Source organism: Antrostomus carolinensis, unplaced genomic scaffold, assembly GCF_000700745.2.
Source record: "Antrostomus carolinensis isolate BGI_N321 unplaced genomic scaffold, ASM70074v2 scaffold29050, whole genome shotgun sequence".
Lineage (NCBI taxonomy): Eukaryota > Metazoa > Chordata > Aves > Caprimulgiformes > Caprimulgidae > Antrostomus > Antrostomus carolinensis.
Genome location: NW_010289559.1, coordinates 39,617 through 55,207, shown reverse-complemented (window position 1 = coordinate 55,207; position 15,591 = coordinate 39,617). Strand labels below are relative to the sequence as shown.

Sequence of the window (15,591 nt, the reverse complement as noted above, 5' to 3'; positions counted from 1 at the left end):
ATAATAATAATAATAATAATAAAAGATACAGAGAAGTTTGAAAACATCTCAGGAAAATCTGCAGGGAATTTGTGAAAGTTAAAGCAATATTCAGTATATGATTAGGTAAGGCCATTTCTCCAGACAGAAATTATATAGCTTAAACAGAAGACATAAAACAGCAGTCACGTATTGTCCTTAAACCCTGCACACAACTCCCCTGCTGGGCTGGGGAAGGGGCACCATCGCTCACTGCCACATACCAGTCCCTAAGCCCTGTTGGGTGAGGGCAACTAGGACGGAAGTAGGAGAACACCGACCTTGCTTTTTGCTAAGTCAAGGTAAGCAGTAAAAATGGTACGCTTTATTTTAGGGGAATCTCTCTGGCACCAAAGGAGCTGCCCTTTGCTGGGACAGCAAGTCACTTCTGCATTCCCCTTCTGGAGAGAAAGGAATGGGACAATTTTCATAAGCAGTGTGACAAACTGCTCCCGAGGGCAGATGCAAGGTGTAACTTGAATCTGTAAATCCAGAGGCGTCTCTTCCTAGAGATGCCCGTGAGCCTGTCTCACTGGCCTCACTCCAGGGCACCAGCACGCTGCCCAAGCCAGCAAGGATTACTCTGGCCCAGAGCTCAGGCCCGAGCCTCCTGCCAATGGAAGCCCATGGGAGGAAAAGAAAGTGTAGAGATTTCACTTGTTTAGACCTCAGTGCCAAAACACTACAGCTGGCTGTCACAAGACCTCTTAAAACATTTTGCTGTTTAAAACGATGGAGCGAACTAAAAGGATCCTTAGCTAGAACTCCAATGGAAATGGCCATCTAAGGCCTTTGCTTTAAACCAGTGTCACATGGGAATCTTATTGTAAACCTGCACTGGCATTTACACCCCAAATCAGAATGATCTTCATTGACTAGATCAATTTGGCTTGCACTTGCTTGGATCTTCAGGCAATCGTGAGGCATTTAAATTTTCCAGGGTTACAAATACAAAATCTCCAGAGTATCCAATTATCAGCACTTCCAGCAAGCAAGCTTCCCAATCAGTTTTTCAACACAGACAATATTCAAGATACTGTACCCAAATGTTTGGTAAGGCTTCACCTCAAAACACCTTTCAAGCTTTTATCCAACTCTCCCAAATGCTTAAAAAAGCCCCCCATAATAAAAAAACCTGACAGTGTCAGGGGCCCATTAAAACAGGCAGTGCTCTGCCCAAGGTGGACCTATGCAGGGGGCAAGTTCTGGGGCCTTTTGGCAATTTCTGCTCTTGAGTTCTGTGTGTAGTTCAGTGCAAAGCTGCCACAGCAGCTTCACAGGGCCCCATTTAAGTGTTAACAGGTATGTCAGTGTTTAGCAGGCTTAAGGCTGTCACCCTGATCTCAAGGTTTGTATTCCCTGCAGGACACTGCTGAGCTAGTGCAATGCCACCCCGGCACAGCAACAGCCACGCTGGTCATCAGAGATGACCACAATCAATAGCTCTAAATTTAGACTCTGGGTGCAAGCATAGGTGAAAAATAGAGGATGCACTAAAACAAAAAAAAACCACCCCAAAACAAGAAACAACCAAAACCAAGACCAAACAACCAAAACCAAACCCACCAGACCACTACTGCAAGTTTGATCCAACAGTTATCTAGAAACGATAATTAACCGATGATTAACCAGCCTCCAAACAGCAGATTAACATTTTCAGTCTGCAATCTGTTTTTAATGAATATGTGCCTCGAACAGTCCATTAATACACAATCTGTTTCAATTGCCTGATAATCAAATCACCTTGGATGTCTAGGTCTGCAGTATTTACACCATTAACCAAACTCTGGCTGGATAACAGATAAGTGACCTAAGTGTGCTGAAGCACATTTTCCCCTGTTACAATGCAAGGGTTAGAAAAGCGAGTCAGGGCCCAGCTCCACGCTGTGTCCTGGTCAACCATTGGACTTCCTTTCTTCTCAGGAGAGAGGAAGGCCCAATATCGCAGCAGTCTTCACCAACAAGAATGACTACCCCATAGCAGCATGAGAAAGAAACACAACAATCCTGCCATCCAAATCTGACCAACCATTAACTAGGAGAACCGAGTTGTTCTTACTTCCATCCTCATGTCACTTGGTTAGAAATACCATTCACAAGGTGGTGACAAAGAGCCCTGGATAAAATAAGCAAGTGAATGGGAGTAGGTATGGATCCTGTAGGTGCCCCGGTCAGCTCCACGTGCGAGTGTTAGTTTTGTGAGAGCTCATTCCTGCCATGGTGCTGTGTGCAAAGCCACAGAGCTTTGGAGTGAGAGAAATTACCGCAAAACAAGTTAGTGTCATTAAAAAGAAAGGAGGAAAGCAAGAAGGCAATTGTGATTTTTTTTTTTTTTTTAATAAAATAAAATATATTAGGTGCAGGTGGAGGGGGAAGGAGAAAGATGGGAAAGAATGCAAAGCCAAGGAAATACTGTAGTCTTATCTACAACAAGGGAAGAATTTGATCAGAACGGGTGAGGCTTAAAGCAGCTACTGATTTTTCAGGACACTGCAAAAAAATCAACACTGATGGAAAAAAAAATATCAATCATTCTCTTTCATTGGTATAAGGGGAAAATTGATGCAAACTGAGCAATTAGTTAGCAGCTGGAGGTCTTCACCTTTATCTCCTTGAAGAAGGAAGCTGTTTCACCCTCGATAATTGGCTGCAGCAAAGGGCTTCTCCGCTTGCTGGAGGGGGAACCCTGTGATAGGTGTTAACAAGTATGTTACATTATGAAACCCTTTCTCCTCCGCCACCTGCTCTCAGCTCATTCTCACACACACATTCACTCTCAGCTCATCGCTGAACCATCAGGAGAAATCTGTTTCTTAAAGAAAAACATGCCAGGCAAACCCCCTGAACCTTGGGCTGTTTCCTCTTGCTAAGCAAGGAACATCACTGCTAAACACTTTTAAGAAAAAAAGTTTGGATACTGGAATACTAGCTGGGCAGGAACTACAAAGTAAAGGCTGCAAGAAAATAATTCCCAGCCCGAGGCCCAGACAGACACACACACAACATCTGGCTGGCTTTCCAGCGCTACACTGTAAGCCCAGCTAGAGTCTTGAGGCTTGCTTTCCAGGAGCCTGATTTCCCACTCAAGTGCCTAATGATGTAGAGATGGATTTTTCAAATATATCCTGCCTCTGCAGAAGCCTCTCACTGTTCTCACTCAAGAGGCTGGGGAAAGCCAGTCTTGTCTCTCCTCTGCTAGCCACTGTGCAATTTCAGTTTTGTGCCTAAACAGGACCTGATCTCTCTTTGGGGAGCTTTGCACTAAACTGCCCATGCACGGCTACGTGTTTTCTTCCTTCTTGATTGCCAGCACCGTCTTTACAGCACACATTTTGGGGGTACTTTGCATATTCAAGGAGGAACAGCTTTTTGCTTTGTTTTAAATACAGAACCACCTCCCACTATTTGGGGGCAGAAAAAAACTCCCACTTCTCAGGTGACTGCATCGAGCAATGCTGTTCACTTCTCTGGCGGTCTACGAAACGCAGCCAGGCCATGAGCGCTGCTTGGGAACAGCAAAAAAAATACAAGATCATACATGACAGACAGAGTAAGCAGGAACCATGATAAAACAAGAGAGATAAAACTCTCTTTCCACAGAGAGGCTACAAGTATTTTATGTGTATTTTTTAGATCAAATAATTCTTAAGAAGTGGCCTACACAAGTTGTCTAAAATTAGAGACAGTGCATTTGTTCCCTAGAGGGATGCATCAGATTCCCTGCTAGTGGCAGCGCTTCCTTGCCAAAGCACCACCTCGAATGAGGGAATATCCACCACTCACAGGATCTCTTTAATACAAATGAAGTGTTAGGAGACTGTTGGCCTTTTCTCTCAGCCAAGGAGACTGGTATCTCCTGTGGGACCCACACAAGTCTGTGTCCCTGACATACAATCCTGTGTCACCAAGCAACATGGAGGACCTACAGCTCAGAGTGGATTGGAAAGGAAAGGGAAGTGAGGCTGTAGCCAAACACAAGATGATGAAATAACAGCAGCAGCCCAATGGAAAAAGAAGAAACAACACAAAGTGAGATGCACCCCATTGCTCACAGGTGAGCTCTAGAGTCCCTTTACCAGCTTTGCCCAACTTAAGTATACGGTGTGTCACTGATTAATTAATTTGCTTGGTCTTTGAGTGATAAGGGAGGTTGGGAGTTGGCCTTAGTGATAGTGTCGTATGCAAAAGTGTGGTGATTCCTGTTTCCTCAGCTCAAAACCAAAGCAATAGCCCCCAAAAGAATGTTCTACTCACAATGATAGGGATCGTGTTGGCTCTGGAGAGGATCTGCTTGACCAAGCGATACCTATCATACAATGGCTTCATCACTTGTCGTTCATTTTTGGTAACCTGAAAAGGAAAAAGCAGCGAGATCCATTAAGCCTGCAGCAGATACTCCACTCTATAATACATGTGCCTGTGATTGCTGTCAGTCAGTGGGGGCTTGAACAAAATTTTGAGAGGATGACAGGTTAGCAGCATTAGGCCTGAAATTGGTAATGCAAGTGCTCATGTATCATCGCATCTCCTGTCCCAGGTGCCAGATGAAGCAGCACCCAAGCTGTGGGGTGTCTTGTAATGTGCCAGGTGGCTTAAATGACCAACTTAGGTATCAGATGTCCACAGCACAAAATGATCCATAGAGGCAGCAGTCTGTGCTTGTAATCAAGTCTATCATTATCAGGCACAACATGAGGTTTGCCACCCTTACTCTTGCCACTGGGATCTCAGAGGCAGTGTTTATGACCCATCAAAAGAGAAAGGAGCTGCAATGACTGGATACTGCAATGCAAGGAGACTTTTCCCAGGGTAGGTTAAACTACAGATTTCACAGAAGCTGACTCTCCAGCTTTGCTTTTCCTCCTAATTTCCTGTCCAAGCCAGCAGTTCTTCATCATTTTAACCCCCTGACATTCCCCTCCACCCCAGCCTTGCTGGAGAGAAGTAATCACAGAGCTGAGAAGGGAAGAAGGTGTCAGGGCTGTGTGGCATAGAGAAGACAGATTACTGCTGTGATACCCACCCCAAGCCTTCCTTACATTGCTCTGTCCCTAACTCCAGTCCTCCAAGCTGCATGTCACACCCCTCTTCAGTTTGAGAGTGCTACAAACTATGAGTATTCATTCCTGTTTTTCTTTCAGATCCAAGTTAAGCCAAAAATCTCAGTAGTACTGACATGCAGAAGAAGGGAAGACCTAACAGACAGTAGCTAGTGAGGGAAAGCAAAGGTCTGCCCAACCAAGTACTACTTGTGAGGAAGTTGGGTTTTATTTCTTCAAGGTTTTGTTACAGCAGGGTTAGAAACCAAACAAACTACTCAGCAGAATCAACCTGGTCATCATCTTTCTTTGTGCCCAGCACTGTCTGACCCACATCCTTTGACTGTCCTTCCATTAGAACTTTTGACTAACTTTAGATTATAAAGCTCTCACAAGGGGAAGCTTTAACTGATTCTCGTATCATGCTGATCTTCCTCAAGGCTTTTTACTGCTGCTAATCATGAGAGCATCTGAACAGTTGCCATATAAAATTCAACATCAACAGTGTAACCCCTAGGGAGCTTTATACAGTCTCCCTTTCTACAAGAGAAATACAGGAGGAGGAACGAGAATACAGCTTGAAAACAGGGAAGAAATTTTAAAATGAACTTTTATTTTGTCTGCAGTTGACTTTTCACTGGAGTAAGCTTTCTAAAGTGTTCACATCCTCCCTCCAGAGCAGGAGAGGGTGTTGGTTTGCAAGGAGTGGGACTAGCAGGGATGAACTTGAAGAATCTGGAGGTAGCCTCTTCCTCCTGATAACCAAACCTGTTTCCTATGCTGGGGGTAGATGAAGAGGGTGGAAGAAGGAAGACCTTTCTGTTCCTTTCTGGGTTCAATGCAAACATCCCCAACCCTGCACATCCACACCTCTGAAGCACAGCTGGGCTCCAATACCCGCCAGCCTCAAGCTGGCTGTTTGTTGAGTAAGCAGCTTGCATGGATTAGAGGGATGTGAGCAGCATTCACACAGTTTGCTCAGCCCTCTCTGTATCGAGTGTTGTGTTGATGTGTCTGCATTCAATTGCACTGCCTAGCAAGTTGCCTCCAACTCTGGATGTTTCTCTGCAACCAATTAAGCACAGAACTGGAGAAACTGGGTAGCATATATACATATATAATATTATTCCTAGCTTTACTATGTTAGCAGTTAGTAGAACAGGAGGCACAGAGCACTGCTGTTGGCTCAGACAGTCTTTGTTACTTAAAAAAAAAAAAAAAAAAAAAAAGATTACTATGCTGAGGCTGAAAACCAAACCTTCAATTAATGACATTTCAAAGTCAATACATAGCACTGTTCTGTACAGAAAAACAAACATAAGCCTTGGAAAGGGCAAAAAAAAATCTTTAGGTATGTTGCAGAATGGAAAAAAACAACATGCTTCAGTGTCTGAATATCAGTACGGAGGAAGAATACAGAGAATTAATTTAGGCATTGGAAGTTAAGTGTATGGGGCCCGAGTCAGCCCTGCAGACTTACACCAGCACACTTAACAGAAGGCAGATTCTGAAAGAAAACATTTAGCACATGGGCAAACTGTCTCACTAGGTAAACATAAGTAATACCAGCAAAACCGGAGTGTATTTTGGGAGGACATCAAAATGCAAAAAGACTGTTGGAATAATAGAGCCTTTGACCCAACTCTGGGGCATGCTCCACATGGCAAAAGAGCAGCAGCCAAGGAACAGACCATTGCCTGCATTGTTAGAACAGCTGGAGAACTTCTGCAGAGATGGACTTTTTGGCTTAACTAAAAGAGTTCAGTTCCACCTTTGCAGGTTCATCTATCCCTGGTGCAGAAAAGACCCAGTTGCACAATAAATCTGAGCTCCATGTTTTTCTTGTTCAGTTACATATCTTTAAGAAAAAAAATAATACTTGGCTGAACTATCTCCATTCTCCTCAAGCTCTCAGTACTTTTCCACTGCTGCAGCGCCAGGAGCTGGGAACAGCAAAAGCCGATCAGCTGCAGTCTTCCCTGACATAGAATTCAGTGTTGCTGGGTATAGACTGCTTACTTAAAAACAAACAAATTAAAAAGCAGTTGTACACAGAAAGCATCAGAAAAGGGAGGGGAAAAAAGGGTACATGATAAGCTGACAAGCCAGGCTCTAGGCTTGTTCTCTTTTTAAACAGATTTAAGTGAGTTCACTTCAATAAGACACCACCTGTTGATTTATATAATTGTAAAAGCACCAAAACCAGGCTCGGTCTCTTGGAGAAGACAGGGAAGGCTAAGTGGATTCTCTTGTGCTGGCCTGTTGCTATTTTACACAAGAACAAAACTCCACGTCCTCTTGTACAACCATGGCGTTCTCAGTTGCTGGTATATGTGACTGTACAATATTAATGCTTTATGAGGGCATTTAAAAAAAAACTAGTGAGATTTTTTTTAAAAACAATGGACAAAGGAGGAAATAACTCAGGAGTAAAAAGAAGGAAGTGATCAGGAATCCCGTGCAGCAGCAGAATAACAGATTTGTCAGCTGCACTAAGCAAGTACTCCTTATAAGCAGGAAATTTGTTGCACCCAAGCCACTGCTCTAGGGATTAGCACCGCTCTGAAATGAAATTCCTTTACCTATACAGCTGGTAGCAAAGATTATAACGTCATCAGTGAAAGAGAAGGAGGGCTTCTACAAAGCCAACTTGGTGGCCTGGAAGCCACCATGTTTCTGTCATGGCATGGATCAACAGGACACAATATTGTCTTCACAAATAGTTTTCCTTTGTTAAGATCAAATGTGCAAGAAACCTCATACCCTTTGCTTACACTGGCATATCGAAATACCTATTCATTTCTTAGGTGAAAAACAAGATTACCCAACTTATGCTGTGATGCTCAGGAGACAAACTGTTTCATGAATCCTTTGGCACAAGAGGATTGCGCAAATAGCAAGGTGCGGGTGCCTCCCTGCAAACAGCATTGTGCTGGGTGAAACATGCTGTAGCTCCTCTAAGAAGAAGCAATGTATGCACATCTGTCTTCCCAGTTAGCAAACTGCAAAATTCCTGGTTGGGTGGGGGACCACACAATTACTATACCCATTCAGACTGTATCCCCAGCAAAGCCAGTGAGTCAGCTGGGCCACAAACTGGACATCTGTGCATCCTGCTCAGTGTGATGCCAAAATAATGCAAACTCCGCCTCATTCAGCCTGTAGTCTTACTCCTACAGGTATGTGCCAAGCCCAGCACTGCGTGCAGGCATCACCTTGCTGAGAACAGACTCCTCAGCAGCAGCAGTAGTGAAGGATCAGGGAGGTGGATTAGAGGACGCACATGTGGTTTGAACACCAAGAAGTTCTAGTGACTGTGACATCAAAGGAGCATTAGGGGGATCTTTTATCACAGACAAAGATGAATAAAGATGAATTTTGAAAAAAATGTTGCTGTACATACCGGTCTGCCATGAATGCTTTCATAATACAGCAAAGCTTTTTGAAGAGCCACTTTTTCAGCTGCTATCTGATCTCTTGTCATGTCCTATGAAAAGCAGCAGAGAGAGAGAGGAATAAGGAAAAAAAAGTCAGATTCCTGGACTCAAACAATACTGATTTGTGGCCTAACCAAAGTAATGTCACTTTGCCATGAATGTTCTGAAGACTCATCTCTGCCTTCCAGTCCTCTTACCAGCTACTTTGCCAAAGAGACTGTTAACATGAGTGGCACCCTATGCACACTGCAGGCAGATTAAAACCATATAAACTTTGCATATGAAGGTATTTCATGCACATAAGGGGGATTTATCGATTATCAGTGTGCTTTGAAAAGACAATGGTATGCAACTTTTAATGATGCTTGCTCTTTTTCAGTTAAGATTTGAAGTGTAAATTCTACAACAAAACACAAGTTTTTTCTTTTTCTCCAAATCTGAGACAAGCTCCAGTACCTCTTGCAGAGCTTGCCATCTTTGCTTTGACTGCCACAATCACACTTTACCAAGAACTGAAGTGCAGTCAGACCATCTCCTTCTGCCAATTCTACTATGGAGTGAAAACCTCTGGCATATAGGCTGAGGGGACTAAGCCAAAAAAGGGGCAGACAGTTGGAGAATACCTCCCTAACTAAGTTTGCCAGAGTCCCCCCACTGAACTTGCCTGACACTAAGCCTTCTCTCCCTATCACAGCACCAAACACTACCACAGGCCCTCTTTAAACAGCCAGGCTGCGGATTCTTCCTGCTGTCAGAAAACAAACACACACTGTGTGTATGGTCGTCTTCTGCAGAGCTACTAAACAAAGATAATTCTGTCTGCCCCTCTCTTACAGAGCACTGCACAATTTACATGTCAGCAGACCCAAGGACTTCACTTACAAGGCTGCCCAAACCTCAGGAACCAGCAACATCAGATACAAAGACCTCCCTGCTGATAACCCTTAGAGACTAACAGAGCTCAATGTGAAACTCTGAAGAGCAGCAATAAAATGCCCTGAGAGAAGACCATTCAGCTCTGGAGTTGAACTAGAAGAAAACAGATGACCCAATCTCCGGAATCACTGGAAGACTCAAAATTTGCCAGAAGTCTTTGAACATAACAGAAATAGCCAAATACGGGTCAGGAAACATTGTAATAATTCAGAAACTTTACTTGAAATATACAAGGATCAGAAAAAGAACACACAATGACTCAACAGAAATCAAGCTCTTGAAAAATGATCAGATACTAAAGGCAGAGAGAAAGAAACTAAAGCAAGTGGGCCAGGAGTAAAGGTTGTAGACTTGGTGACAAAACGTAGAAGTCCAGAGGGCTTTCACAAGTGACTGTGCAGCCATGAATTACCTACTTGTACCTAAAGGCCTAAATCTGATCTGTCTACGTTGTACCTTAATATCTTCAGGTCGGTTTGTCTCTGTTCGTTTTTCCTGAAGCTTCTTCTGGATAGAATCAAGGGTTGTTTCCACAGCAGGCTTGGCAGATTTGTCTGACAGGTCCTGCTTCTTGTCATCATCCTTTTCGAGCTGGGAGCCGAAGCTCTTGGGGAGCGTGTTGCTCCGCTGACGCACAACCGGGCCAAGGTCTTCCTCCGATATCTTCAGTTTTGACTCTAAACAGAGACATTTGGGGGAAGATTAATAATTTTTCTTTTTTAAAATGTGATAGTGACAGGATCGCTGCCTAAAGTAAAATTCAAACAAGGCAGAGTCCAGCTGCCACCCAAAGGCGTACCACTGGTAGCTGCTCACCTTTAAGTTGCTTTCGGAATTTGGCCAAATCATTTGTCCATTTGAGCACTTCAGGGTTGGATGCTTTGTCGCTGTGGGAAGGCTGAGAGGAAAGAACAGTCATACTCAAATCTGTGTTAAGCCAACAGGAGAGACCCACTGAAACAAGTGTGTGTCACAGAAAGAGGTTCAACAGAATTTGGACCCAGCATACAGCATGGGCACTGGCTTCTGACTGGCACCTGCATATCTTCATGACCAGCTCACTTCAGACCTTGCTTTAATTGCTCCTGCCTGTCACAACACTGTCTCTTAGGGGCGTCATGACATTGATTTTCCTTTTAGAAAACATAAAACTTTTGGTGGCAAACAGCAAGTTGTCGGAGTGGCTCAGAGGGCCAGATGCACATTGGAATCCTTGTGCTTATTGTTTCCTAACAAGAGGGCAGCTCCAAAATAGAGGGAATCTAGCCTGAACAGTTTGAGAAGCATTAGGATACACATAACCATACCAAAGGCTGCCTTACATCCAAAGATACAGAAATAATCCAAATGCTAGGCTACAGCAAGATCTGAGCATGTCTTCCAGTCTCTTCTACTGCAGACAAGATCCTTTCCGTACAATCTTTTGAGGTTTAGATCACCAGCAAAGATGCAGAGATGCAAAGCTTTACTTCCTTAAAAAGCTTTCTGTGTACTGGAAGGGCATGTCGGGAATAATTAGAGTACAGTACGCTGCTACTGCTTGGCAGCACTTGACTGTGGTTCCTTGCTCAGGAGTAAAGGCGGCTGCTCTCTCTCCTCTGCAGTGCACTGGTGTCCTGGGATTAGCTTCATGCAAATGAGATGCACAACTGTGCTTCCCATAAGCTGAACTTGAATAAATAAACACACAGAAGTTTAACACAGCTATTCCTACACAGCAATTGTGTGCTTTTGGCACTCTGTATTAAGCAGTGAACAAAATCCAATGAGTTTATTAGGCTATTTCTTGTGCTGCAGCGATAGTACATAGTGCCTGGAAAGGTAATTTGCTTGGTATGGATGCACATCTTCTCTTTTGGGGCAGCAGCTTCTTTCTTTTCTTATGAAAGCTTTCAAGCCCTGAGTATGTTTGACAGACTTCCCTGATGTCCCTTCCTTTTGTTGTTAACACATACTTCTCCATACAAATGTTTAACTCCTAGAGACTTACTCTGTATTTCCTCTCTTCTTCGAATTTGTCCTCAAATCTCCTGATCTTTTTCTTCAGCCCCTGAATCCTCCGGGTGAGTTGTGCAGGGGTAAGGTCCTCTCTATCATCTTCGTAAGATCCCAGAGATGAACTCCGCCTCCTGCAAGAGCAGATTGCAGGAAGAGCTTATCCAAACAGCCACGGCACATCTTTATGCAGAGAAGGCAACTTAAACTTTGTGTAAATCAAATCCCACAGAAGTGAGAAAACTACATTGCTACTCTGTAATGACAGATAGCAAAAGATGCTGCTCTAACAGCCTCTTTCAGCAACAGCAACTCCCTAGATATTAACTAACAAACCCAGAAAAGATTAGTTGCCAAGAACTTTTCTAAAAATACCAGTTTCCCATCAATAGGAACAGAAACCCAACACAGCACGGCTATCTGGCATATGTGATGCCAAGAGATGTTGCTTGATGCTACTGTGCAAACGCTTTACAGCTGGGTGTAAGAGTCAGCACAGGCAAATCATAACCCACCTCATGAAGGAATGAGAATTGGGAGGGGAAGGAGGCACTTCTGTATCATCCAGGTACTGTTGGCTCTGTCCATAGGCATAGAAGCGAGGGGACAGCATAGGATCACTGTCCTCATCCAAAAGCTGGCGAATTAAGCGACCGGCCTGCGGGGAAAGGCGAGCCTCATCTGAGTCTAAGCTGTCTCGCTGCCATGAGGAAAGAGCAGGGATGGGCTCTGGGAACAGTAAGACAAAGACTGGTTTTATTGCTTTTGTTTTACACGTATGACAGACTCCAGGCAACTTTTCTAATGAACCCTGACCCGTATGTCCTGGAACATGATTCCTTGTTGCCAGGCATTCTCTGGGTCATCACTCGTATGTGCCCAGCGTGCAAAGCAATGCAAAGGATTGCCTGGCCACAGTGGGTGCTCTACACAAACAAACATACAGAAATCTCCTAGGTGCCACAGAAAACTGTACCCAAAAGTTAGCCAGTAATTACCATGGATTGACACCAAACAAGGCTACCACCAGCAAGCACCTCTGAGGAAAAAGTTATGCTGGAGAAGAGAGAATTACTGTCACATGGCAGTATAAAGGATGAGGCAACTGAATTATGGGAGGATTTTTTTTTTTCACTTTCAGGATACATCAATGCTGTAAAGGAATAGCATACTAATTGTCCTCCTGCATCCTCCAGCTCTCCAGTACAACCCTGCTGCCCACCATTGGTAATTCAAAGACTAGGAGTAAGCATAGGTTCTAGTCTGCAAGGAAAAGGTGTCTCGCATTACCACCTGTTCCACAGGGTGCCTAGCCTGTAAATTAACAATGATGGTTATATGGTCTGAGTTTCCCCCTTTCTCTTTCACATGCAATCCTGCTGCTTAACAGCACGGTAGAAAAGTGAGGAAATCTTCAGTCCCTGGACAATTTAACCAGCTGGAAGTAAAAGCAACGTTCTACAGGGAGGTGGTGGAGTGAAAGAGAAAGGGAAACCCAACTTAGCATTGCTGATGAGTGTAGCGGAGGCCACAGAAAGCAATTGCCTCAATCTTGTGATCACTCCCTCCAGATACCATAAGGAGTCTAACATTTTGTGTTCAGATAGTTTACTAAGCTGATTTGCATGCTCCTACTTAGCACCACAGGATTAGACAGTTTAAGAGCCAGGCTTTGAACTTATAAATCTAACAAATAGTTCGAGAGTCAAGTAACAAACCAAAAACCTTATATAAAGCTCCCAGACCAGTTGCAGAGCTATGGACTCATTATTTCCCACTCCTAGTGCATTTACTCTTCTTCCACAAAGAAAAGGGGCTTTTAAAGTTATCAATTTTTGAATAAAAAACAGTATTTCCTTTTGCTGAACAAGGTTAACATTTTCATAGCTCAGAATGGATTGCATGAGGATTCCCTTAGAGAACATCTACGCTGTTTAACAATCCCTCCCTTGTACAACTCAGCACAAGATTATCCACAATTCAGTAATGACAGGTTCAGTGGTGTTTTGCCTGCTCACAGCATCAAATGATGCTCTCCTCCTGCTCCCTTCTTCCTCAGCACATGAACATAACTGACACACCTCTGCTTAGAGGCTGCAGCTGCATGCAAACTGGTGTGTGCTCTGAAAGGGATGGCTGGAGACTTTCGTGTAAGAGCCTCTCTCGGGTGTTGTGATACGTGAAGCACATACAAGCCTGGCTCGCAGTGGCTACTTTGGTGAGGTGTGTAAGTCCCAAAGGTATGTAGGCTGTTTTGCCATGGATTCGAAAGCTTATGCAGCCTGCACTTCTCTCAGTTAATTTCTGGAACAAGAGTTTTTCTGCGTTCAACCTCAACAGTTCCTCATACTTGAAATATTTTGCTCAAGGAATCTGATAAGAAGGAAGGTGAAACGAAGGGCAAACCCTTCAGCCAAACTGCGACACTTTGGTGTCGCACACTTCGCTCAATCTCTCATGATTTCAGGAAGGTCCTCACAAGATCTCTTGTAGTAAAATAAAGACTAATAATACAAAAGGAACAAATCTGATAGGTTTGATATCAGGAATGCAGTTAGGTGATACATGCAATTGCTCCAAACATCTCTCTCCCCCAATTTTTGGTGTACACCCTCACTCCAAACAGAATTTGCTCTTGGAAGCTGTTAAATCACACCTCCATGGGATTTATATAGATGTAATAAATTTAGAAGAAATCAGCAGGATATTTACCAGTAACCAAATTAAGCTCCTACCACACCAGCTAACAAAGCCTATATTAATCATGCATGATGCATGTGACTTTGTCCCAAGGTGGATTTATATACCCGACAGCATGCGACATTCAGGGAACTGCAAGGGCTCAAAATGCCTCTGATCAAAACCCAAAAGACAGCAAAGCACTTTATGCAAGCTAGCAGAGACAGAGGTATGTGTACTTTCTATTCTGTTGATTTCAAAATACTGCCCAAAAATTCAAACTCACATTCCAAAGGAGAAAGTGTTAAAAAGGAGAAGGAAAAAAGTCCTAAAAATAATAATCAAGTTTGAGACTTGACAGAAGAAATAGCCACTACAGAAAATCAGCAGGTTTTAACCTTTGTTCCTGGAAGGCCTGACTCTATGGGTAACTTGTTTCCCTTGCTGACTGTAAGTATTTAGAAGAAAAAACCTCACCTGGACACAAATTGGCTAACCCCCCCTGAAAGTAACACAACAATTAATTAAGGAACATATTTAGGTATGTAGAATTATGGATTTTATCTACATCAAATCACAAAGTGGACCAGAGCTGTAGTCCAACTGCCTTCTCTCTTATACTGGCCAGGTGCCAGGCACTTCAGCTGGAAGCACTGGAACTGCTGGATTACACAAATATACAAGAACCCGTTAAGGGTAAGCTGCTGTTTCTTCTGACAGGGCACAATCAGTCAATTCCTGTTTAACAGAATACATAATATCTTTTGCTATTAATTTACCCAAGATAACTATCAAAGTGTTGAGTCTTTTCTGAAGGCTGCTAAATTCTTTGACTTAATGGCTCAGGTTTGAAGTATCTGTGTCGGGATTAATGTTGTCACCCTTTCCCCTTTCTGCTAATTGAAGAATAAAATCTCAGTAAAATACGTGAATGTTTTACCTTTTCTTTGCCATTCACTTGACAGAGCAGTTACCCTCATTCACCTTGTACCTTGAACAGATCTCTCTTGAGCAGAGAAAACTCTCAGTTTTCTAGTCATCTCCACATTCTTTCTGTGTACTATTTCCCCACCCCCCCATTTTCCATAATGACAACCTTTCATGAAAAAAAAAAATATTTGGGAATATTTAACCACCATAGCTGTATCACTGTAGAGAATGGGTGAAAAAAATTTCAATTTCTCAGTCAGACTCTTAATGTATTTCTTTTTTTGTATGCCTCCTCTAAGTTGGCGCAGAAGAAGTGAAATATGCTGGTATTGAGTCTGCAGTCCTTCAGAAATGCTGCGCTCCCTCTCAAAATCCCACAGCCAGCTCATCTTTCTACAAAGCTGTCAGCCATCTGCCAGGTGTTGCTCTGCAGAACTCCGTAGGCACACATATGTCTATGGCAATACCACCTCTCTGCCAACCTGCTGCAAAGAGGGCTGGAGATATTAACAAACCTGCATCACGTGAGAAGGAAGAAAGATTAATTGTATCAAACT

The 15,591-nt window shown here is 43.4% G+C and overlaps 1 protein-coding gene across 1 annotated transcript in view; it reads right to left on the bottom strand.

Annotated features, from left to right (window-relative positions):
* Nucleotides 1–2,047: 2,047 nt before the first annotated feature.
* Nucleotides 2,048–15,591, bottom strand: part of LOC104527237 (protein FAM13A) — a gene marked incomplete at both ends in the record, with an annotated part of 42,436 nt that continues 28,892 nt past the window's right edge. Inside the window, 8 exon segments of the mRNA XM_010170908.1 lie at nucleotides 2,048–2,093; nucleotides 2,621–2,704; nucleotides 4,273–4,368; nucleotides 8,461–8,544; nucleotides 9,887–10,107; nucleotides 10,247–10,328; nucleotides 11,421–11,559; nucleotides 11,941–12,154. Of these exon segments, the coding sequence (XP_010169210.1) occupies nucleotides 2,048–2,093; nucleotides 2,621–2,704; nucleotides 4,273–4,368; nucleotides 8,461–8,544; nucleotides 9,887–10,107; nucleotides 10,247–10,328; nucleotides 11,421–11,559; nucleotides 11,941–12,154 (966 nt within the window).